The sequence below is a fragment of the Anomaloglossus baeobatrachus genome, unplaced genomic scaffold (genome assembly GCF_048569485.1).
Source record: "Anomaloglossus baeobatrachus isolate aAnoBae1 unplaced genomic scaffold, aAnoBae1.hap1 Scaffold_2851, whole genome shotgun sequence".
NCBI classification, from domain to species: domain Eukaryota; kingdom Metazoa; phylum Chordata; class Amphibia; order Anura; family Aromobatidae; genus Anomaloglossus; species Anomaloglossus baeobatrachus.
This window is the reverse complement of record NW_027442317.1, coordinates 92,021-117,281: the sequence shown is the minus strand read 5'-3', so window position 1 is coordinate 117,281 and position 25,261 is coordinate 92,021. Positions and strand designations below refer to the sequence as shown.

The 25,261-nt window shown below is 43.2% G+C and overlaps 1 protein-coding gene across 1 annotated transcript; it reads left to right on the top strand.

Annotated features, from left to right (window-relative positions):
* Nucleotides 1–1,006: 1,006 nt before the first annotated feature.
* Nucleotides 1,007–22,025, top strand: LOC142266461 (uncharacterized). The gene is made up of 5 exons (XM_075332308.1): nt 1,007–1,040; nt 4,651–4,748; nt 4,946–5,036; nt 18,170–18,255; nt 18,328–22,025. Exons 1-5 carry the CDS (start codon nt 1,007–1,009, stop codon nt 19,720–19,722), a joined length of 1,704 nt encoding a protein of 567 aa, XP_075188423.1. The 3' UTR covers nt 19,723–22,025.
* Nucleotides 22,026–25,261: the final 3,236 nt, after the last annotated feature.

Here is a 25,261-nt window from a genome sequence, read left to right as displayed (position 1 = left end):
GGAACCAGCGATCATAATATGGTAAGCTTCAAAGTAATATTCAATAGAACATTTAAAAGGGGAAATCCTAAAACCTAGAATTTTAGGAAAGCTTATTTAACAAATTAAAGGAAGAGCTTCATTGTGTAGATTGGGACAAAGTCATGGTAACTGGTGATACCGAACATAAATGGGGTAAGTTTAAGGATATACTACTGGAGTCCTGTAAAATACTTATACCTCCTAGTAAAAAAATGTCTAGGAATAAAAACAAAACCTCTATGGATAAATAAGACTGTACAAAGTATAATAAAAGAAAAACAAATGGCATTCAAAATCTTGAAGGGTGAGAATACAGAAGTAGCATTTCAAGATCATAAGGATCTCAATAGGAAACGTAAAAAAGAAATAAAGCAAGCAAAATTAGCTACTGAAACAAAAATCGACAAGGACATTAAAATAAATCCCAAAATTTGTTATAAATACATTAATGCCAAAAAAGAAAACAAAGGATGGTATTGGTCCATTAAAATATAGTAACAAGTTAATTATAGAGGACAAAGCAAAGACTGAGATATTAAACCGTCACTTCTCATCCGTGTTCAGCAAGGAACAGACTGTTTCAGGGATCATTCAACCAGTCAAAAATCAAAGTTCACCACCTGATATTAATTTAACACAAGAAGTACGTCTGCGTCTGAGTAAATTAAACATTGACAAATCCGCTGGGCCAGATGGCATTCATGCACGAATATTGAGGGAACTGAGCTCAGTAATTGACAGACCACTGTATCTCATCTTCTTAGACTCGCTTGCAACAGGATTGGTTCCTCAGGATTGGAGGATTGCTGATGTGGTACCGATATTTAAGAAAGGTAAGAGGGTGGATCCAGGCAACTACCATCCAGTAATTCTGACATCAGTAGTATGCAAAGTTTTTGAGGGCATTTTAAGAGATGACATGCAAAAATATTGCAAAAAATAATATAATAACTGACAGACAGCATGGATTCATGAAAGATAAGTCATGTCTAACCAACATGTTGAGGTTCTATGTGGAGGTAAGTGCAAACCTGGATATTGGTAATGCAGCTGATGTGATTTATTTGGACTTTGTAAAGGCATTTGATACTGTACCACATAATAGCCTTATAGCAAAGCTCCAGTAGTAGGGACTAGGGGAAACTATATGCTCATAGGTAAGGAATTGGCTAAAAGATAGGAAACAAAGAGTAGTCTTAAATGGTATATTCTCTAAATGGGCTATAATTAGCAGTGGGGTACCGCAGGGATCTGTGCTAGGACCAATCCTTTTTAATCTCTTTATTAATGACCTTGTTGATTGGATTGATAGTAAAGTGTCAGTCTTTGCTGATGACACCAAACTATGTAGGATATTAAAAACTGACCTTGATAGTAAAATATTACAAAACGATATGGATAAGATGTCAGAATGGGCAGATACTTGGCAAATGAGATTTAATGTTGATAAATGTAAAGTAATGCACTTAGGACGGAGTAATCCTATAGCTGCATATACTTTAATGGAAGTAATCTTGGGCTAAAGAACAGAAGGACTTGGGTATTCTGATTACAAATAAGCTGAGCAGCAGCACTCAATGTCAAGCAGCAGCTGCTAAAGTAAGCAAGATGTTAGGGTGTATAAAAAGAGATATTAGATCCCGTGATCCCAATGTATTGTTACCCCTCTATAAATCACTTGTAAGGCCACATCTGGAATATGGGATCTAGTTTTGGGCTCCACATTTTAAGAAGGACATACAGAAGTTAGAGTCAGTTTAAAGACGGGCAACTAGACTACTACAAGGAATGGAAGACCTCCCATATGATGAGAGGTTGAAAAAGTTAGATATGTTTAGCTTAGAAAAATGACGTCTCAGAGGAGATCTCATTTATATATTTATATGTATAAATACATGTGTGGTCAATATAAAGGACTGGCGCATGACTTATTCCTTCCAAAGACAATACTAAGGACCAGGGAGCATACACTGCGAGTGGAAGAAAAGCGATTCCGACACCTAAATAGGAAAGGGTTCTTTACAGTTAAATCAGTCAGACTCTGGAATGCCCTACCACAAGAGGTAGTAATGGCAGATACTATAACAGCTTTTAAAAGAGTTGGATTTCCTCAGTACACAACATTGTCGGTTATAAATGACTTAATATCAAAATGTAAAATTGTTGGAGGAAGGTTGAACTAGATGGACCAAGGTCTTTTTTCAACCTATGCAACTATGTAACATGACCTCTGTGCAAAGAGAGAGGAGCTCAGAGCAGAGCAGGTAAGTAGTTGGTATCAACCTACATGTATCTATGTAGCGTAATAGTTACTAAAAAGCTGGATAAACCCTTTAATCTCTCCATCTTCTCCGCACCTGTTATTTGATTCTTGCATATGATGGAATCTAATTATAGTGAATGACACTCGGCTCAACACTCGAGTCTGATATATGAGAAAATATACAACAGTGTCAGCACGGTCTAAGGGAAAGGCCTGGAAAAACATCTACGGAGACGCCCCAAATCTATAACACAGAGAGCGCAGGACCCCTGGGACTGAGCGCAGGTCAGAGAAATGGGGCTGTAGGGCCAAAAACACAATAATACAGGGGTTGAATGAAAAGTAATGCCTCCACCTTCATAACTCCTCTCAGATGGCAGCGCTGGTATGGGGCAGGTACTGGACTGTTCAGTAGACTCTCCTCTATAGCTCCAGTTTGCGGGAAACCTTATCAATGAACGGTTGTGTTATTACAGTGTAAAGAATGAACCCTGTGCAGACGGTCGGTCAATGTGATTTAGGCAACGTGCTGTCACTGAATTCCTGACAGCAGCAGGTGTCACCCCAAAGGACATTCATCAGAGAATACAAGCCGTGTATGGTGATTGTGCTGATGTGCACTGTGCGTCGTTGGGCCAGTAGTAAGATTAAAGATGGTGAGGCGGGAACGTCTGACTTGTGTGACAAAGAAAGAGTTGGACGTCCTGTGACAGCAACCACAGAGTTACACATGGAAAACGTAGACAGATTCAGGATGATGTTCGTATCACTCAGAGAGAAGTTGTAAGCACAATCGGCATTTCACAGGAACGTGTAGTCACATTATTGCTCTGCTTGGTTATGGGAAGATCTGTGCACGATGGCTGCCCCGGATGCTGACGTCTGACATGAAAGCCACAGACCGGACATTTCCCAGGAAATCCTCTCACGTTACGAGAATGAAGGTGACGCCTTTCTGCATTCAATTGTGACCGGAGATGAATCTTGCATACACCACTACGGACCGCAGCCGAAACGTCAGTCCATGGAATATCAGCACAAAGACTCGCCCCAGAAAAAGACATTCAAGACACCGTCCTCAGCCGGGAAATCCTGGCCTCAGTGTTTGAGGCGCAGATGACGTTATCCATGGGGATTTCCTACAACGTGGAGAAACAATCAATTCAGAGCGTTACATCACAACGCTGCCAACTGTGAAACGGCGACTAACCTACACTGAGGAGCTGACCATGTGACCCCTGACTCCTCCCCTCCATGTGACATCATCACAGGTCCTGTAAGCACAGAGCAGCCATATATCTAGTGTGCGGCTCTGCAGGTGGAGGTGAGTGGAGATTCCCCATTACTGCGCACAGGCGGCATTAACCCCTTTAGCTCTGAGACTATTTGGGGCGGGGGAGGTTTCGCTCCCTGCTCCTCAGATATAACGGCGCGGCTCTATCTGTCTCGGTCACATACGTTCTGCTGATATTCCGGCCTCTGTACTGGGAAATGTCGTCTCCATCTTGTTATATTCTCAGGGTTTTCCCTATAGTGAAGGAGATTTCTTGTATCTCCAGTAATTGTATTATTACAGCGGATTCTTTATGATGTTACATCGTCATCTTCTCCCCATTCAGGTCCCTACAATATCGGATCCTCTCAGTGGAGATCTTCTATATAAGAGAATTCTCCTGATTTCCCCGTGAAGGATGGATATGGACAGGGACAAGATGGCGGAGAGGATATTACACCTCACCCTAGAGATCCTCTTCCGGCTTACTGGAGAGGTGAGAGATTCTGATGACGTCACATTACATCATTCTTATCTATGGGAATAACAGATGGACAGAACTGGAGAGGTGAGGACTCTGGAAATGTCTGGAGTGAGATTTATTACTGTGTCTCTCCATAACCAGGATTACACAGTAGTGAAGAAGACCTCTAGTGAGCGCTGTCAGGCCCCTGTGTCTGAGGGATGGGGAAGACCCCTGAGCCCAATCACGGGGCCTCCACCTCACCCCCCGATACATGAGGACATCAATGACCAGAAGATCCTAGAACTCACCTACAAGATGATTGAGCTGCTGACTGGAGAGGTGACACTGCTGGGAATGCTGGGACATTATACAGTAACGCTATGAAGGGATCGGGGGTGACGGTATCATTGTATGTGTCAGGTTCCTATAAGGTGTCAGGACGTCACCGTCTATTTCTCCATGGAGGAGTGGGAGTATTTAGAAGGACACAAAGACCTGTACAAGGACGTCATGATGGAGGTTCCCCAGCCCCTCACATCACCAGGTAATAGACAGGACTAAATACACACGGCCTATAATTATCTGTATGTAAGGAATGAATTCAGTCCCTGTATGTGTCTCCTCCAGGTCTATCCAGTAAGAGGACAACACCAGAGAGATGTCCCCGTCCTCTTCTCCCACAGGACTGTAAACAAGAAGATCCCGATGTTCCTCAGGATCATCAGGTAGATGGAGAGAAGGTGCCATGAAATCTCCCTATGATGTGTAGACGGCTGTGAAGGTCTTGTGCTCAGCCTTGTTTTATCCTCCAGTATTATATGTGTTATACTTGTGTAATGAGAGCGGTGGAGATGGCAGGATTAGAGCTGATCATAGATGGGACTTCTCCATCTTTCTGTGACTTTTACAATATTTGTTTCAGGGGGAAGATCTGCCCCATATTAATACTACAGAGACATATGTGAGGGGTGATGAGCGGAGTAAAGAGGAGATTCCTACAGATAACCGCCCAGGTGAGTAGTGACCACTAAATGCAGAGAAGTCACAGATTCTTCTCAGTCACCGGCTGTGGCTGCTTTATCAGGGTTGTAGTCCGGCCATAGAAAATGGTCACCATTCTGCTGCTAGACCACCACATGCTCCTCCACCCAATACTGACAATATTATTTTGGGCTTGTTGGAGTCAGATCAGCTACAGTAGATCTTACAGGTAGGATCCATCATATTCCCTGAAATTAGAAGACGTTTTCCTGTGAATTACCGTAAATTGGAGCCTTCTCTCATTTTCTTTGATAGAAGGTTTGATTTGCAGAATTTACAATTATTTCTTATTGTTTATGGAACAATAATGATATTTATTCATTTATATTGCGCTATTAATTCCACAGCGCTTTACATACATTGGCAACACTGTCCCCATTAGGGCTCACAATTTACAGTCCCTATCTGTATGTCTTTGGAGTGTGGGAATAAACTGGAGCACCCGGAGGAAACCCACGCAAACATGGGGAAAACAAACAAGCTCCTTGCAGATGTTGGCCTTGGTGGGATTTGAACCTCAAGCGCTGCAAGACTGTAGTGCTAACCACTGAGCCACCACAAGACTGCAGTGCTAACCACTGAGCCACCATGTCACCAATAAGTTTTTATTTTGTTATTCAATAATTAACAAATATTTTTTACAACCATATATTCCAATAAAAAAACAGAGACAGAACAATGTCATACAAAAGGGATTAGGGGTAGAAAGAAGAACACACACCATAAAATATGGTAACACATTAGGGAGCTCAATAGGGGAAGAAAAGCACCAATTCAAGTACAAAAAGCCTTATATCATTACTAGATTTGGTTAACCAAGTCCCAAAGTTAGGAGAGCTAAAGGAATACCGGGGTAATTATGTCCTCATATTCATAAGACTCAAAACGGAGCCAATCATATGAAATTACTAAATCTTCCATCCATATAAAAAAAGTCCACAGATTCAGCCCATTCCAGCTTAGAGCGGAGAGGACGATCTCCAGTGTCTAGAGATGACTTGCCTCATTGCTGTCAGAGATATTCAGAAGAGACCTTTCTTGATGGATGAAATTGACAATGGAAATACTGAAAGTAACGTTGCTTCTGGAGAGTTCTGGAGTGTTGTACCAAAGACTTTATTAAAGAGATCAAAGATTGAGTCACAAACTTGCCCCACCAAAGATTGGTTATATTGCCCACAGGTGAATCACATCTCTAAAGCCCGCTTTACACGCTACAATATATCTTACGATGTGTCGGCGGGGTCACGTCGTAGGTGACGCACATCCGCCATCGTAAGGTATATTGTAGTGTGTGACAGCTACGTGTGATTGCAATTGAACATTAAAACGTTCATCGCATGCACGGCGTTCAATTACTAAAAATTGAACGTCAGGTTGTTCATCATACCCGGGGTAGCACACATCGCAGTGTGTGACACCCCGGGAACGATGAACAGATCTTACCTGCGTCCAGCGGCTCCCAGCCGGCAATGCGGAAGGAAGGAGGTGGGCGGGATGTTTAAGTGCCGCTCATCTCCGCCCCTCCGCTTCTATTGGCCAGCTGCCGCGTGATGTCGATGTGACGCCGAACGTCCCTCCCACTCCAGGAAGTGGACGTTCGCCGCCCACAGCGAGGTCGTATGGACAGGTAAGTACGTGTGACGGGGGTTAATCGTTTGTGCGACACGTTCAACAAATTGAACGTGCCGCACATACGATGGGGGCGGTTACGATCGCATACGATATCGTATGCGAAATCGTAACGTGTAAAGCAGGCTTAACACTTATCAGATGTACCAGGGAACATATGATGAATGTACCCGCCCCCGTCCTTTTTGTGTCACGGGCAAATCGCTGCCCATGGCGCACAAAGTCGGTAACCCCCGTCACACATACTTACCTCTCGTGCGACCTCGCAGTGGGCGGCGAACGTCCACTTCCTGGAGTGGGAGGGACGTTCGGCGTCACAGCGACATCACACGGCCGCCGGCCAATTGAAGCGGAGGGGCGGAGATGAGCAGGAAGTAAACATCCCGCCCACCTCCTTCCTTCCACATAGAGCCGGCGGCTGACGCGGGAGGCAGGTACGCGATGTTAATCGCTCCCATGGTGTCACACGGAGCGACGTGTGATGCCACGGGAACGATGAACAACCGTCGCCCGATTTCAGGACCGATATTATCGATTTGTGAGCGATACTGCGTCGCTAGGAGGTGTCACACAGGCCGGCATCGCCAGCGATGCCGGATGTGCGTCACAAAAAACGTGACCCCGACGATCTATCGCACGATAGATTGTCTGGTGTAAAGCAGCCTTTATAGTTAGTCTCTCGGACGTGACAAGATACGGAGATCTGATAAGTAAGGGCAGAGTCACACTTGCGTATGACTCGCACAAGTGCAATGCGAGAAAATCTCATATCGCACTCGGCCCCATGTAAGGCTTCTGCCACACTCACGTGAAATTCACGCACGTGCCGAGAGACACGTATTTTCCCTGCGTGTTGCGTGCAGGTAAGTACGTGTCTCTGGTACGTGCGTGACACGTGTGTTCTACGTGTGCTATCCGCGATAGCACACGTAGAACCGGTAATTATCATACTCACCTGGTCCTTCCTGCTGTCCGCGCTGCTGTCCGTGGTGCTGATCCTCGGTCTCCAGCCCTCCCGTCTCCCCACTGCTGCTGCTGCCAGGCAGTGAAGTGAATATTCAATGAGAATAATGAGCGGCGGTCGGCAGCAAGAGGCAGCAGGGATGGAGAAGGTGAGTAAATGTTTTTTTTTTTTCCACTGACATGTGTGTTTTCTCCGGCGCGTGTCACACGGGACCGCATCCACACTACACCCGTGTGGTACGGGTGCGGGCCGTGTGACACCTGTGCTGCGGGAGAAAACACTGACATGTCAGCGCTTTGAAAAACGCACACACGTACAAACGCACACGGACACACGTTCCGTGTGGTTTTACGTGTGTGTGCCTGCTACAATAGGGTAGCATTGCTGATCGTGTCTCCGTGCCGCCGGTACGTGTAAAAAATGACAAACACGTGCCGGCAGCACGGATGTGTGGCGCTAGCCTAAGACAATGCTGCAGCTCAGATCTGTGAGTTTTTCCACAGCCCTAATCGGACTGAGGAAAAAAATTGCAGCATGCTGCGATTGTATCCGAGTCTCGGATCACTCGCACCCATACAAGTCTATGAATACGAATGTACGAATGAAACATTGGACTGCACTCTGATGACATCCAAGTGCAGTGCAATATACGCACAGGCTGACAATGGAGGAGATTAAGAGATCACTCTCTCCCTCTCCTCCGCAGCTATGATCCGATCACAGGATCAGATCACAGTCGCATGACACTCAGCTCACGCTCGCAGCAGAGCAGGAGCCTAGGGTCATTAGTATATCGCATTCAGTGCTCTAGCATAGGACGAAATGCACTATTGTGACTTTGCCCTAAGAGTAAAGATCACATCCCATTCAGCAGGAGAAAATGATCTATTGAGCTCCCGTTCCCATGCCCCCTGAAATGGAGCCAGGGAATTTAATCTTTCTGCCTCCCTCAACAACCTACTCAGCAACACAATGAGAAGGAGCTTCCTCTTTGATACAAAGTTTTTCAAACTCCATTAAGGATCTCAGCCAAACCTCTTGACTTGGGATTAAATGGAAGAGACCAGATATGTGACTGTAACCCATGCGGATACGTGCGGCTGCGGAACATGCTGAGGATAATAGGTCCGGGACTTCCTCAGGTAATCCGCATGAATGTCCGCAGGTTTTACACAGCTATTTCGCTGTACTATCGCAGCTAAAAATATCTGCGGATTCCGGCGAGCAGCTGCGGGAAACCTGCGGCCGTACCTGCGGATATATCCGCAGGTGCGAGCTCCCGTGGGCACATAGCCTAAAAGTATTAGCATCCTGTGAATCCCGTATGAATGGAGGCATAGGGCCAGGTATAGAAGAGATATTAGATTTATGAATTATCCAATCCCAGAGGAATATAAATAATGTTATAGGATTCATAGATTCTTCCAGCTCAGTCTATATTTTGTTGGAAGGATTTATGATTATATTTAAAATACAATTAAGCATGGAGGCTTTATGGTATACCAAAAACTGTAACACCTGCCCCTCCCCTCCTTGTGCCCTAGAGAGCATCAATACTGAGTATATGTCATGCGGTGTCCTACCCCTCACTGACTAGGTGTCATGGTGACTACAGACCCTATTCACATTTGCTCAGCCAGAGTCAGGTGTCGTCTCTTTAGTGCACTCTGGTCTTCGGTTTAGCAGGAGTTAATTCCTGCTGACTGATGAATTGCTGCTGGGGTCACAGGTTGCTGAGGTCTTATCACAATCCCCTCCGCCATATAATAAGTGGTAGAACCTAGCCTCACATGCCGAAGATGGCTCTAGCTTTGCTCCAGTGTTATCGGTCTTGTGCGTGGTGATCCTGTTGTTGGTGAACTGTCGTATGCTAGTTGGTGTGCTGTGGAAATATCCTTGTTGTTTTGTTTTGTTTTTTTTTCCTCCCTGTACTTTATTTCTCCCTGAGCATGTATTGTTGTTTTAGCTGTGTGTGCTTGCAGTGAATAAGGGACAGTTTGCTATTGGACAGCCTATACATCGGACACTGATCCTTGCACTCGCCTTTCCTGGTCTCACTGGCTCTCCTTGCTTCTTCTTATTCCCTGGCTACATCATTTATTCTTTATGCTCTATCTCTACAAAATATTCATTAATTTGTCTACCTAATGATTAATTTACCTTTACAAAGGCTCACCACTGAGCCGAAATGCTGACAAAACTGAGTTTGACTTTTTTTGCAGAATAAACATACATAATAGCCAGTTTCTGTAACCCTATTCCAGCATGCACCGCGGCACTGACGTCACCGCTCTTCCCACGCAAGTGCAGGACCAGCCGCGCCTCGATCACACATTTGTATACACACCTGATGTGTGTACGTGTGGCATCCGGGTTAAAAACGGATGTCACACGTACCTGAAACACGGACGTCTGAAACTGGCCTAACATTGTGCTATGCATACCACATCTACATACATAATTGCCAGTTGTTGGATGTTACCGCATCCCTCAATGCACTGCGGCACTGTCAGTTACGCAGCCGCACTTTGCGCCCATATCATAGCCATGGTAACCAGGCACAACAGTGCAGGTGGAGCCCAAATAGAGACATGGTGGGTGGCACTGAGAGAGACATGGCGGGCAGCACAGAGAGAGACATGGCTGGCTGCACTGAGAGAGACATGGCTGGCTGCACTGAGAGAGACATGGCTGACGGCACTGAGAGAGACATGGCGGGCGGCACAGAGAGAGACATGGCGGGCGGCACAGAGAGAGACATGGCGGGCGGCACAGAGAGAGACATGGCTGGCGGCACTGAGAGAGACATGGCTAGCGGCACTGAGAGAGACATGGCGGGCGGCACTGAGAGAGACATGGCGGGTGGAACTGAGAGAGACATGGGGGGCGGCACTGAAAGAGACCTGGCTGGCGGCACTGAGAGAGACCTGGCTGGCGGCACTGAGAGAGACATGGCGGGCGGCACTGAGAGAGACATGGCTGGCGGCACTGAGAGAGACATGGCTGGCGGCACTGAGAGAGACATGGGGGGCGGCACTGAGAGAGACATGGGAGGCAGCACTGAGAGAGACATGGTGGGCAGCACTGAGAGAGTGAGAGATAGAGACTCCAATCATAGTCACAACAGCTTAGAAGAGACCACATAGTGTAAACATACACAGCACACAGGGGAGACAGCACATAGTGAACACAGCTCAAGAAACACAACACCAGATACCAATATACAGCACACAACAAGGAAGAGACAGTGCACAGGGGTGAAAGAGGTCAAATGACGCAACACATACAATACACAAATGTGGAAGGATGACATACAACAGATATGTTGGAAAGCGCAAACAGTGACACATGTCCACTGCTCCTGTCAGCACCACTAAGCAGAGACAGATGTTCATTTCACTGCACTCCCGATGCAATAGCATCCAGCCTATTTCTAGAATATCATAATATCCTGTGTGAATTCTTATGTGTTCCAGAAATATTTTTCTACTATATTAGCGTTTTATTCTGAGCACCAACCATAATAGTTGTAGCGGAGCTTCTCCATTATTAGTTTAGGTTCTCTAGTATGACAGCCAGTTGAGGTGACCCTTCTTCTGGTTACTGTATCATACCTATAACTGTGTGACAGCCTGGACCTCAGGGTTCCCCAAATGAACCTGGAAGAAAAAGATTTAAGTCTTAGAAAGATCTGGGTAGGTTGAAGGGGATAGTCTGGAAGAGGTAATGGATCCTTGGTAAAATGTCCATCTTCAGCATATTAACCCTACTGTACCATGAAACCAAGCGCCCGGATAAGTTCAATAAATCGCTCTCAATATTACATAGAAGAGATAAAAAATTTAGAGTATTTAGTGATCCCTAGATATTTGATGTGGTCATTCCGCCATTTAAAGGGAAATGTAGAACTAAGGTGCAAGGCTTCAGCCCCCGGCATATTTATATTAATCTTCTGTGATTTAGACATATTCACTTCACAGTTAGATAAAAAGGAAAAGTATTTAAATTCCACTCCAGAAAGAAGACCATTGTAATGTTTTCCAATTACAAAAAAAAAATAAATCAGAAATTTGTTAAAAATTTACAATAATTAGAAGTGATCAAACATTGTATTTGGATGCTTTTAACCTCATAACGACGACCGTATGACTTAAAGCGGTGGAAAAACGGTACTTATTCTGTTCCGCCGCTTTAAAGCGTCGGGCCAAAAAAACACTGTAGCGCCCCCCCAGCGACCGAAAATCTCGGGGGTTTCAGCTACCGGGGGTAGCTGAGACTCCCCAGATTATGAATCGGGGTGTTTTTTCCGGACCCCGATAAACTGATCGCCGGTATACACCGTATTCCGCCGGTCACATTAAAAAAAATTAAATGGCAGGTAAAATTGATTTATTTCTCATCTGATGTGATCAAACATGTCAGATGAGAAATAAATATGAGCCCCTAGTGCCCCCAAGGCCCCCGGTACCGGAGAAATCCATCCACCCTCCCCCCTCCGGAAAATCCAAGATGGCGCCGACGCGCGCTGAAAACTGCCGCCACCGCCGGCTCTGCATCCATTTCCCTCCGATCTGAAATGATCAAACATTTCAGATCGGAGGGAAATGTCCTCCCCCTGAGCCTCCTCCGATACACCGGAGCTCTCTGGTCCCCCGGAGCCCCCTCCAGTTCTCCAGAGCCCTCCCCCTTCCCCCCTCCGGAGCATGCAAAATGGCGGCGCGCACAGTAGTGCGCTGCCCGCATTCATCCTACTCTCATTTCTGTCACATGCGACAGAAAAGTCGTCCCCAGGTCCTGCCAGGTCTCCCGCCGTCAGCCCCCGGTCCTCCCCGGTACCTGGCTTCTGCTCCGGTCCCCGCGATCACTCCGCCTCCTTCTGTAAAGCTGGCGGCGCATGCGCAGACAGCGGCTTTCAGCCAGCTCCTTGCAAGCATGGACGTTGACCTCACTGCTGCTCAGCTGCTGTACCGTGGACCGGGGGAGCGTGAGTGCAGTAATCTGCAGCCACACTCCTCACATGGAGGACCTGCTGTTCTAGAAAATGGGGGGTACGTTCTCTGAGCGTGCCCCTCATATTCTGGAATGAGGTTACTGCAGGTCACTCTGCCCTAGGTTGGACCGGGGCAGTGTGAGTGCAGTATTTTCAGATTACTGCACCCACACTGCTCACGTGAAGAGCTTGCTCTTCCAGAAAATGGGGAATACGTTATCTAAGCGTGCCCCCCACCCCATATTCTAGAAGGTACAGAGTCGTCGTGGGACCTCCAAAATGGATTACAGCGACCGGAATTTGTTTATTTTCAATAAATTGGTGAAAGAGGGAATGTATTGGGGAGCATTTTTTCAAATAAAAATTTTTTTTTTGTCTTTCTTTTTTTCTATTGCTGACTGGGTTAGTGATGTCGGGTATCTGTTTAGATGCCGTGCCATCTCTAACCCCTGGGCTTGACATTACAGCTGGTATCAACCCCGTATATTACCCCATTTGCCACTGCACCAGGGCACGGGATGAGCTGGGGCAAACGCCAGGATTGGCACGTCTAATGGATGCGCCACTTCTGGGGCGGCTGCGGCCTGCTATTTTTAGGCTGGGAAAGGCCAAATAACCATGGCCCTTTCCACCCTGATAATACCAGACCACAGCTGTCTGCTTTACCTTGGCTGGTAATCCAATTTGAGGGGGACCCCACATGTTTTTTTTTATTATTATTTCTAAATAATTCTAAAAAACAGCCTGAGGTGACCTCCAAATTGGATCACCAGCCAAGGTGAAGCTGCCAGTTGTGGTCTACAGGCTGCAACCGTCTGCTTTACCCTAGCTTGCTATCAAAAATGGGTAGGACCCCACGTTTTTTTTTTTTTATTTATTTATATTTGGGCTAAATACAAGGCACAACACAATGAAAGTCACTAACGGGCACCAGCTTAGAATATGCAGGCGGTAGGACATTATATATGTGTTAGACATCTATCCATCCATCCATCCTAGCTCTTTAGGTTTTGTGCCCACAATCTGGATTTGCAGCGTTTTTGAGGCAGAGTGTTTTCACTGCGTCCATAACGCTGCATTGTGCAGTACAAGCACAGAGGAAGGATTTTTAGAAATCTCCTGCCCATGTCACTTCTTTTCTCTGTAGGATAAAGTGACCTTCGGCGCGGCTTCCTGAGCAGCAGCATGTCAATTTATGCTGCAGAGACTAAAGTGTTCTTTGGAGGGAGAATAAAGTCCGCAGTGGCCCGAACCCGGATTGTATACACAGGCAGCTGCGTTCTCCCGTGGACAGCATATACATCTCCGCAGGAGGGCTGGCACTGCATCCTAGACACAGTGTCGCCGGATTGTGGGCAGGTAGCCTAAAAGTGAGAAATTTGGCGCTACAGCAACATTTTTGTGAAGTACCTGTAGATTCAAAATTCTCACGATACCCCTGAATAAAGTGCTTGAAGGGTCTAGTTTCCAAAATGAGGTCACTTATGGGGGTTTCTGCTGTATAGGTGCCCAAGGGGCTTTGCAAATGTGACATGGTGCCTACAATTTATTTCAACTTTTACAAAATTCAAAATCATGCACCTTTCGTTCTGAGCCTTACTGTTTGTCCAAACATACCATATTTTTCGCTCTATAAGACGCACCGGATTATAAGACGCACCCCCAAATTTGGTGAAGGAATAGAGAATTTTTTTAATAAATGGGGTCCGTCTTATAATGCCAGTGTCCGTCTAACAAATCATATAGAGTATATGTCCTTCATAGCCCCCCATCCTAAAATTAGCCCCCTTACTGGATATGGCCACCTTATATTGAATATAGCCCCACGTGGCTGGCACACATGGCCCGTGGCTGGCACACACGGCCCCCTGTGGATGGCACACACTGCCCCCTGTGGATGGCACACACGGCCCCCTGTGGATGGCACACACAGCCCCCTGTGGATAGCACACACGGCACCCTGTGGATGGCACACACGGCCCCCCTGTGGATGGTACACACAGCCCCCTGTGTTAGATCTCATCCCCATGCTGCTGCTTTTAGTAAAATAAACTCTTTCCTTACTTTCTGCAGCACTGTCCTGTCTCGTGTCTCCCTCTTTGGGGTTGAGCTCCTCCTGTCTCCTGCACTTCCTACTTCCTGGTTCTAGTGCCGGTCATGTGATCGGGACAGCAGAGAGGTATCTCTGCGTGCCTGATGATCACAGCGGCAGGAGGGAGACCGGGCAGACACGCTGGAGGAGGTGAGTAAAGAGTTTATTATTTTACTATGGGCAGCAGCATGTGGGCCATAGCTAACACAGGGGGAGGGGGCATGTGCGATCAAAGGTAAGCACAGGCAGATAATATGCGCAGCTCCCCCAGCCCATCGCCACGGTGCAGTTTCAGCACCATGGTTATGGACAGCGGCTGTGCATATTATATGAGCGGGTGCAGGAGATCTAACACTGCCGCCCACAGCTTCACAAGCCTCTACCAGCCCCCCCAGCAGCCCCCAGCACCACTCCAGAGTGGCCCCTACCTCCCCTGGACCCTGCAGTATATAATCCGTATATTCGGTTTATAAGACGCACCCCCTACTTTCCCCTAAAATTTGGGGGAACAAAAGTGCGTCTTATAAAGCGAAAAATACGGTAGTTTTTTTGCCGCATATGGGGTATCACTGCGCTCATAACAAATTGCATAACAAACTGTGTGGTCCATTTCTTGGTATTTCCTCTTGAAAAGGAGGAAATTGGTGCTAAAGCAACATTTTTCTGAAAAAAATTTAAATTTTCAATATAACTACCTAAGGTTATCAAATTCTATGAAGTACCTGTGTGATCAAAATGCACACTATACCCCTAGATTAAATCCTTGAGAGGTCTAGTTTCCAGAATGGGGTTACTTGTGGGGGAGCTCCACTGTTTAGGCACCTCAGGGGGTCTCCAAACGCAACATGGCGTTCGCTAATGATTCCTGCCAATTTTGCAGTCAAATGGCGCTCCTTTCCTTCCGAGCCCTGCCGTGCACCCAAACAGTTGATTTACACCTCATATGAGATATCGGTGTACTCAGGAGAAACTGCACAATACATTTTATATTCATGGCTCGATGTTATAAAATTCTGTGAAGCACCCAGGGGTTCAGGGTACTCACCAAACATCTAGATAAATTCCTTGAGTGGTCTATTTTTCAAAATGTGGCCACATGTTGGGGAGATTCACTGTATAGGCACCTCAGGGGCTCTCCAAACGCAACATGGCGTCCACTATTGATTGCAGCCAATTTTGCAGTCAAATGGCACTCCTTCCCTTCCGAGCCCTGCCGTGCGCCCGAACTGTTGATTTCCACTACATATAAGGTATCACCAAACTCAGGAGAAATTGCACAATAAATGTCATGGGGATTTTTTTCCTTTTACCCTTGGGAGAAAAAAAGCTACCTAGTTGAAGTAACAATTTTATGGTAAAGTTTTATTTTTTATTTTCATGGCTCAACGTTATAAAATTCTGTGAAGCATCTGGGGGTTCAGGGTACTCACCAAACATCTAGATAAATTCCTTGAGGGGCCTAGTTTCCAAAATGGGGTCACTTGTGGGGGGTTTCTGCTATTTACGTACCTTAGGGGTCCTACAAATGCGACATAGTGCCCGCACTTTCTCAGCCAAACTTCCTTTCCAAAAATCAAATATTGCTCCTTCCATTCCAAGCCCTCCCAATTGTCCAAACAAAGGTTTGTGTCCACATATGAGGTATCCCCACGCTTATAAGAAAATGGGTAACAAACGTTGGGTCCAATATTTGAAATTACCTCTTGAAAAAGTGAGAACATTGATGCTAAAACAATATTTTTGAGAAAAAAAATGAAAATTTTCAATATGACAACGTAATGTTATCGAAATCTGTGAAGTACCTGTGGGTACAAAATGCTCACTATACCCCTAGATAGAAGCCTTGAGAGGTCTAGTTTCCAAAATGGCATCACTTGTGAGGGGTTTCTTCTGTTTAGGTACCTTAGCGGACCTGTAAATGCAACATGGTGCCCGCAATCTATTTCAGCCAAATTTGCTTTCCAAAATTCAAATATTGCTCCTTCTGTTCCGGGCCCTCCCATTTGTGCAAACAGAGGTTTGTTACCACATGTGGGGTATCAGCACGCTCATAAGAAAGTAGGTAACAAGTTTTGGGGTCCATTTTGTTGTGTTATTTCTTCTAAATTTGAATAAATTTGGAGTAGAGCAACATTTTTAGGTAAAATTTTATTTTTTGCTTTTGTTCATTCCACATTGCTTTAGTTTCTGTGATGCACTTGAAGGGTTAATAAACTTCTTGGATGTGGTTTTGAGCAGTGTGAGGGGTGCAGTTTTTAGAATGGGGTCACTTTTGGGTATTTTATGTCACCTAGGCCTCTCAAAGTCACTGCAAATGTGATGTGGTCCCTAAAAAAATGGTTTTGTAAATTTTGATGTAAAAATGAGAAATTGTTCATAAATTTTGAACTCTTCTAACTTCCTAACAAAAAAAAATGTTGTTTCCAAAATCGCGCTGATGTAAAGTAGACAAGTGGGAAATGTTATTTATTAACTATTTTGTGTCACAGAACTCTGGTTTAACGGTATAAAAATTCAAAAGTTGAAAATTGCAAATTTTTCTAAATTTTTGCCAAAATTCAATTTTTTATATAAATAAATGCAAAAATATTGTCCAAAATTTTGTACTAACATGAAGTCCAATATGTAATGAAAAAACAATCTCAGAATCACCGGGATCCGTTGAAGCGTTCCAGAGATATAACCTCATGAAGTGACACTGGTCAGAATTGCAAAATTTGGTCTGGTCATTAAGGTGAAAATTAGCTCCGTCACTAAGGGGTTAAAACAAAGAATGATACCGCAACATATAGTCAGTAAATAGCATTTACCGTATTCTGCTTTAGTCTAAATGACTACCTTGACCCCACAGGCAGTCTCTGGAAATTAGTATGGAGTGGATGTTGTATAGTGAAAATTGCAAATCTGCCATTTTACTGTACAATACATAACACCCAGCTCGTGCTCCATGAGACACACAGCGTAAATATTTATGTGGGTTCTTCCCTGTGGCAATGCCAAACATGTAGATACTAACAGTGTTTGGGACATTGCAAGGCTGAGAAGCATCGAGGACTTTTGGCTTTGGGATTTTGCTGAATTGGATTATGAAACCATATCTCTTTATAATCAAGAGTCGTCAGCTACAACCATTGTGGAAACCCTCCATTTTTTTCACTGAAGGAATCGATTTTTTTGTATAATTTTGGCTTATAAAATATTATTTGGTGGCTTATTATTCCAATATACAGGAGGCAAAGTGAACAAAGAGGGTTGAACTCTATGTTCTACTACCGTAGTTCCTACTCTGAGGTCTACTGTTAGATTGTGTACGGTCTTTGTTTTAGTAAATGATTACTTTTTGCTCCATAACTTGCAATTTATTTAGATATTTTATTAATTATATCCTTAAATGTGCTGATATTAAAATAATTTTCATTCTTGACAGATGACTGTACTATTAGATCAGATGGACAACTGACATCTTCAATTTTTACATCAGATGACCTTGATATCACACAAGATATAACTGAAGTGAGTGACTCTATTTCAGATATACTATCATCTCTTTACAGCAAAGATCTATCATCTGATTCAATTGAACAGGTTCTACCTTCTGATTCATCACAGACTATTAAGAAAAATAAAAGTCACAAAAGTGGCATTAAAAATCGAAGTGTTCCTACAGGAAAGAAGCCATTTTCAACTTCAGAATATGAAAAAATCCATCGAAATATTCAAACAAGGGAGAAAAGATTTTTTTCAGATTCTGTTAGTTACCACAGAACTCACACATGGGAGAAGCCATTTTCATGCTCAGAATGTGGGAAATGTTTTATAAATAAGTCCGTTTTTGTTGAACACCAGAAATTTCACACAGGTGAGAAGCCTTTTTCATGTTCAGAATGCGGGAGATGTTTTACGCGTAAATTATTTCTTGTTACACATCAAAGAATACACACAGGGGAGAAGCCTTTTTCATGTTCAGAATGTGGGAAACATTTTAACCAGAAATCAAATCTTGTTAGACACAAGAGAACTCACACGGGGGAGAGGCCTTTTTCATGTGCAGATTGTGGGAAATGTTTTGCACATAAATCGGAATTTGTTACACACCAAAGAACTCACACGGGAGAAAAGCCTTTTTCATGTTCAGAATGTGGGAAATGTTTTGCACAGAAATCGCATTTTATTTCACATCAAAGAACTCACACGGGTGAAAAGCCATATTCATATTCAGAATGTGGGAAACATTTTAACCAAAAATCAAATCTTGTTATACACCAGAGAATTCACACAGGGGAGAAGCCATATGCATGTTCAGAATGTGGGAAACATTTTAATCAAAAATCAGATCTTGTCATACACCAGAGAATTCACTCAGGGATGAAACCTTTTTCATGTTCAGAATGTGTAAGATGTTTTGCAGATAGATCAAGTCTTGTTAGACACCAAATAATTCACACAGGGGAGAAACCGTTTTCATGTTCAGAATGTGGTAAACATTTTAACCAAAAATCATACCTTGTTACACACCAGAGAATTCACACAGGGGAGAAGCCTTTTTCATGTTCAGGATCTGGTAAACATTTTAACTGTAAATCACATCTTGTTATACATCAGAGAACTCACACGGGGGAGAAGCCATATTCATGTTTAGAATGTGGGAAACATTTTAACCAAAAATCGGATCTTGTTATACATCAGAGAATTCACACAGGGGAGAAGCCTTTTTCATGTTCCGAATGTGGGAGATGTTTTGCAGATAAATCACGTCTTGTTAGACAACAAATAATTCACACAGGGGAGAAACCATTTTCATGTTCAGAATGTGGTAAACTTTTTAACCAAAAATCATACCTTGTTACACACCAGAGAATTCACACAGGGGAGAAGCCATATTCATGTCCAGAATGTGGGAAATGTTTTGCAGATAAATCAAGTCTTGCTAAACACCAACTAATTCACACACGTGAGAAACTATTGACATGTTTAGAATGAGGAAAATATTTTACACACAAATGTCCTATTTTTAATATCACAAAACTCATAAGGGTAGAAGCCATTATCATACATAGAAGGTGAGAAATATTTTACTTGAATATTTGTAGACCTCTATGAAAAACTCACACGGGGAGAAACCATATATTTGACAAACTGAACAAGAAAACACAAAAGACAGTCACAGTAAAGGCAAGTAAGTAAACAAGAAAGGGAAAGCAATGTTAATGTTACATTATAATTATAATACATACAGTGACTAATAGACGTCTGTTTTCTGAAAATAAAAAGCAATATTCCATGTGCATTGAACATTTCACATTGTTATATATTCACAGTATATTACGAAAGTTAGTACATCCCATACAATGTTCTAAATATTTTATTATAACTTTTCCTTGCTCCTGGACAAAGCACTGAGGTTGCAAAACAAGCGTCAGGTGCATGGAGATACCGCTTTAGTTTTTACCCTTCTTTGGACCCTGATATTTAACCTCTCCTCTGCCATCTTATTGTCTTATATCATATGATGTCCAAATGTTGTTTTTTCATTCTAATTTCTCACCCTTGTGAGTATTAATTTATTTATATTTGAATTTATATATTTGATGATACAGTATTGGGACATCACATATTTATGTTACTTATTTGAAGCTGGTTAGTTTATTTACAATTTACATTAGGATTGTTGCCGGATCCTCCCAATTAATACCATCTGTCCCTTGGGTTGTTCCATTTTATTGTGTTTATTTTTTTATTATTGGTCAATAAAGAATATACAAATTTTTATCTTTATATTCTTGGCTTGGATATTTTTCTCCTTTGGTGTTGGTATGACATTTCTATATGCTTTGAGCCCCCACTAGTGGGTTGTGATATTGGTGTTACATCCTTGTCCCCTGTAGGAATGTGACCATCCTTGTCCCCTGTAGTAATGTACCTATGCGTATCCCCATCCTGTACTAATGTTCCACCATCCTGTAGTAATCCTTTGTCCCCTGTAGCAATGAGACAATCCTTGTCCCCTTGAGGTAATGTGCCCATCCTTGTCCCCTGTAGTAATTTGTCCATCCTTGTCCCCATCTTATAGTAATGTGTCCATCCTTTTCTCCTGTAGTAATGTTCCCTCATCCTCTGAGCTCACCCCCGCTGTACTACAGAACACAAGTGACTGCCTGACTGCAGTTTGCAACATCATGTCTGCTCTCTATCTGAAACTTAACCTTTCCAAAACTGAACTTCTTCTTTTCCCTCCATCTTCCAACCTTCCTAAACCTGACATCTCCCTCTCTGTGTGTGACACAACGATAAGTCCTAGGAAGCAAGCCTGCTGTCTGGGTGTTATAGTTGACACTGATCTCTCCTTCACCTCCCACATACAATCTCTTGCCCGCTCCTGCCGCTTGCACCTCAAAAACATCTCTAGAATCCGCCCCTTTCTCACCATGGAAACGACAAAAACCCTCACCGTGGCCCTAATCCACTCTCGCCTTGACTACTGTAACTCTTTATTAATTGGTCTCCCTCTAACTAGATTCTCTCCTCTACAGTCCATCATTAATGCAGCAGCCAGGGTCACCTATCTGGCTAACCGCTACTCGAATGCCTCCTCTCTGTGCCAGTCATTGCACTGGCTGCCCATATATCACAGGATCCAATTCAAACTGCTTTTTCTCACCCACAAAGCTCTCCACAGTGCGGCTCCCCCCTACATCACCACCCTCCTCTCTGTCTATCACCACAAAGCTCTCCACAGTGCGTCACCACCCCTACATCTCCACCCTCGTCTGTCTATCACCCCACCCATTCTCTACGCTCTGCAAATGACTTTCGACTAACATCCACACTAATTCGAACCTCCCACTCCCAAATCCAAGACTTCTTCCGAGCTGCAACAATCCTCGGGAAAGCTCTACTTCAAGAAGTTAGGAGGAATCACAACTTACTCAGCTTCAGAGGCACCCTAAAAACGCATCTTTTTAGGGTGACCTATCCCACTCCCTAGCCTAACTAAATTCATATAATCCCTCGACAACGTGTCAGAATATAACCCCACGTCAAACTCCATGGCACCCAAATGCATCTCAAGGTTCTGGCCAACTGGTCCAGGCAGCCATTATCTATCCCCCATTTCCTTGAGATGGCTGGATTGTCATTGTAAATAAGCACTTGTACCTTGCCCCTCCCCCCATCTCATTGTAGATTGTAAGCTCTCACGAGCAGGGTTGTCTTTTTTCCCTCTAAATATTGTATTTTCTATAACTGTTACTTGTTTGTATATGATCCTCCTGAATTGTAAAGCGCTGTGAAATATGTTGGTGCTATAACAATAAAGAATAATTATTATTATTATTTGCTTGATTCTTTTGTAAAGCCTATCACACGGTATTATATGTATTTTACAGGTAAAAATATTTTCAGCAGTTTCAATGGCTATACCTGAATTTTCTATATGAAAATACGCAATATCCATTTTTTTGTATGTTTGATATTTTGTTCCTTTGTGCAATTCCTTGGGTCAGTGCAATATATTAACCTATTATTATCCGGCTTTAATATAGCACTTTAGTATATCTGGGTGGTGCAATAATATATATCCTTTCTGGGCTGTGCAATAAATACTATGACCTTTCTATTTATTATGATATATTTGCACTAATTTTGATCTATTTTATTCTTGGACCACAGTGACCCATACTGATCAAATTTGAGAAATCATCTTTCTGGATGGGTTGATGCAATAATATATTTTTTTTTTCCTGGGCTGTGCAATAAATATTATGAACTTTCTATATACAGTGGAACCTTGGATTAAGAGTAACTTGGTTGGAGAGCGTTTTGCAAGACAAGCAAAGCTTTTTAAAAATTTGTAACTTGGTTTAAGAGCAATGCTTTGCAATAAGAGCAAAAACTCATCGAGCACACCTCCGATTCTGTCCTTTCACCGCACTCTGGAGGTAACTTTCTGTACATATGTACTGTATACTGTATACAATATACCATTGTACATTGTACAGTATATACTATACAGCATGTCAATTAATTTGCATCTATTGATACAGTATTGTACTTTCTTTCTGCACATTGCTTGTATTGTAATCTAATTACCTGTGCAGTGTTTCTGCCCCACATGTGACTTAGTTCTGCCCTTATTTTGCGGAGAATAGATTTGGGGTGTGTTTTTTTTTTTTGTTTATTGTATTAGAATAAAGGTTGTCATATTTATACATCATTTTTTTCTCTCTATACTGTACCTCACACACATCAACAATTCTATCGTAAGCTAAACTGCAGTTTAATTTGTTTTCTATGGTTTTTTTTAAACCAAATTTTTATTTGTTTTCTTGTAATGGTAAAAAAGGGTACAGAATGAAGAAAATAAGGGTCAACAAATCAAAATATCAAATAACATAGTCTCTACAATTTATCGATCAAATATTTGTCACGGTCATCAAATTTGCTCCTTCCCCTTCTTCGTCAATGTATATTTCCATTGTTCAGTCTCCGCTACCCCCCTTCAGCATTCCTTGATAACTTGTTACAAACACTACTTGTAAACACTATCCCTCCCACCCCACCTCCTCCCCTCTGCATGCGACACAACCCAGAATTTGGCCAACTATACTTTCAGCTCGCACAGTGACCCTGACAGGTCTTCCTTCATGTACCATTCCGTAGACACAAATGTGGACATTATTTGTATTGTTTCTTCTCTAGAACATATAACGCTTATGAACTTTCTCCATTTACTGAAAAATTTTGCTGTCATCCTTTCTTTACACCTCTCCACCATCACCTTCTCCAACATGAGCATTTTTTTCAATTGATTAACAAGTTCTTCTTTTGTTGGTATTTCCTTCACCAGCCACTTCTGAAGAATAGCCCTTTTACTTATCATTGCTATATCATGGAAAAGATTCGGTAACGTGTCTCCCCCTTTCTCTCCCTCCTCTCGATGCTGATAGTGAAATAACCAGACCATTGGATCTAACTCTACATTTCTATTCCAGATTTTCCTCCTACCCCTTGGACTTGTTTCCAAAATCTTTCAATGCTTTCGCACTGCCATATCCCATGATATAGATCTGTTTTTTCCGTACCACAATTTGGACAACTCATCATCTTATCTGGATGTCTTGCATTCAGTATATTAAATCCATAGATAGCTCTATGTATGATCCTGAATTGGGTATCTCTTAAGTTCTCATTCAGAATCTTCTTCCTCATCACCATCCAACCATTCAAAATCTTCTCCTCCACTTCTTGATCTCCCAACTGCTTTGCCCACCCTTCCAACATTCTTCTTGATATTTTAGGGACTAACACTTCTCTCATATTTCCATAAAGACTTGATATATTTGTGGCATGGATGTCCCTTTATATGATCGCATCCATCTGATTTGCCTCATATTCGTTATTTATGTTGTATAGTTTCTTCATTATCCCTTGTTTCACCTGTTCAAACTGGAGAGTCTGGAATGGGCGCAAGTCATACTTTGCTCTCAACTCCTCACACGTCATCCATCTCCGTTCTGTATCATGCATCAGGTTTTTGAGTTCTAATCCCTTTTTCTCTCCATTCTTTAAAGAGATAATTTTCCCTTCCCTGTGGAAAGTCAGGACAAGCCCATATATTAAGGAATTTGGAGATGTTCCAGGCTAACCCGAACTTTTTCCTAACCGCCTTCCAAGCCATCACTGTGTCTCTACAAATCAGTGAGTGTTTAATGTTGGGCGGCAAATTTGGAATGGAGGTATGTAGGATTGAACTCAGGTCCCAAGGTTTACAAAATTCTGCCTCTATATCCCAGTCAGAATACCTACTTGTTCGTCTAATCCAATTGACGATAGATACAGGCCAAATTGTACCCCCTGATGTTAGGTAGTCTGATCCCTCCATTTTCTGTTGATAACATTAGCTTTTTGGCACTAATCCTCGGCCTATATCCCTTCCACAAAAAACGTGAGAACACTTTTGTCAATCTGTTCACATCCGAGTGTTTAAGAAGCAATGGGATTGTCTGCATTGGATAGAGTAGCTTGGAAAAGCTCATCATTTTTATTAGATGATTTCTTCCCAGAAGAGTCAATGGCAAATTTGCCCAACATTGCAGTTCACGTTCAATTTTCTCGATCAAAGGGGAATAATTTAATGAATATATGGTTTTTGTATCCCTCCCAACCTGTACTCCCAAGTATTTAATTGTATTTCTAGCTATTGGAATGTCACATAATGCACCCCTCTCCCCCTCCGCTCTCTTTCCATCCAAGAAGAGAATTTCACATTTGTTTTTGTTAAGTCTAAAGGCCCCGTCACACTAAGCAACATCGCTAGCAACATCGCTGCTAACGAACAACTTTTGTGACGTTGCTAGCGATGTTGCTGTGTGTGACATCCAGCAACAACCTGGCCCCTGCTGTGAGGTCGTTGGTTGTTGCTGAATGTCCTGGGCCATTTTTTAGTTGTTGCTCTCCCGCTGTGAAGCGCAGATCGCTGTGTGTGACAGCGAGACAGCAACAACTAAATGTGCAGGCAGCA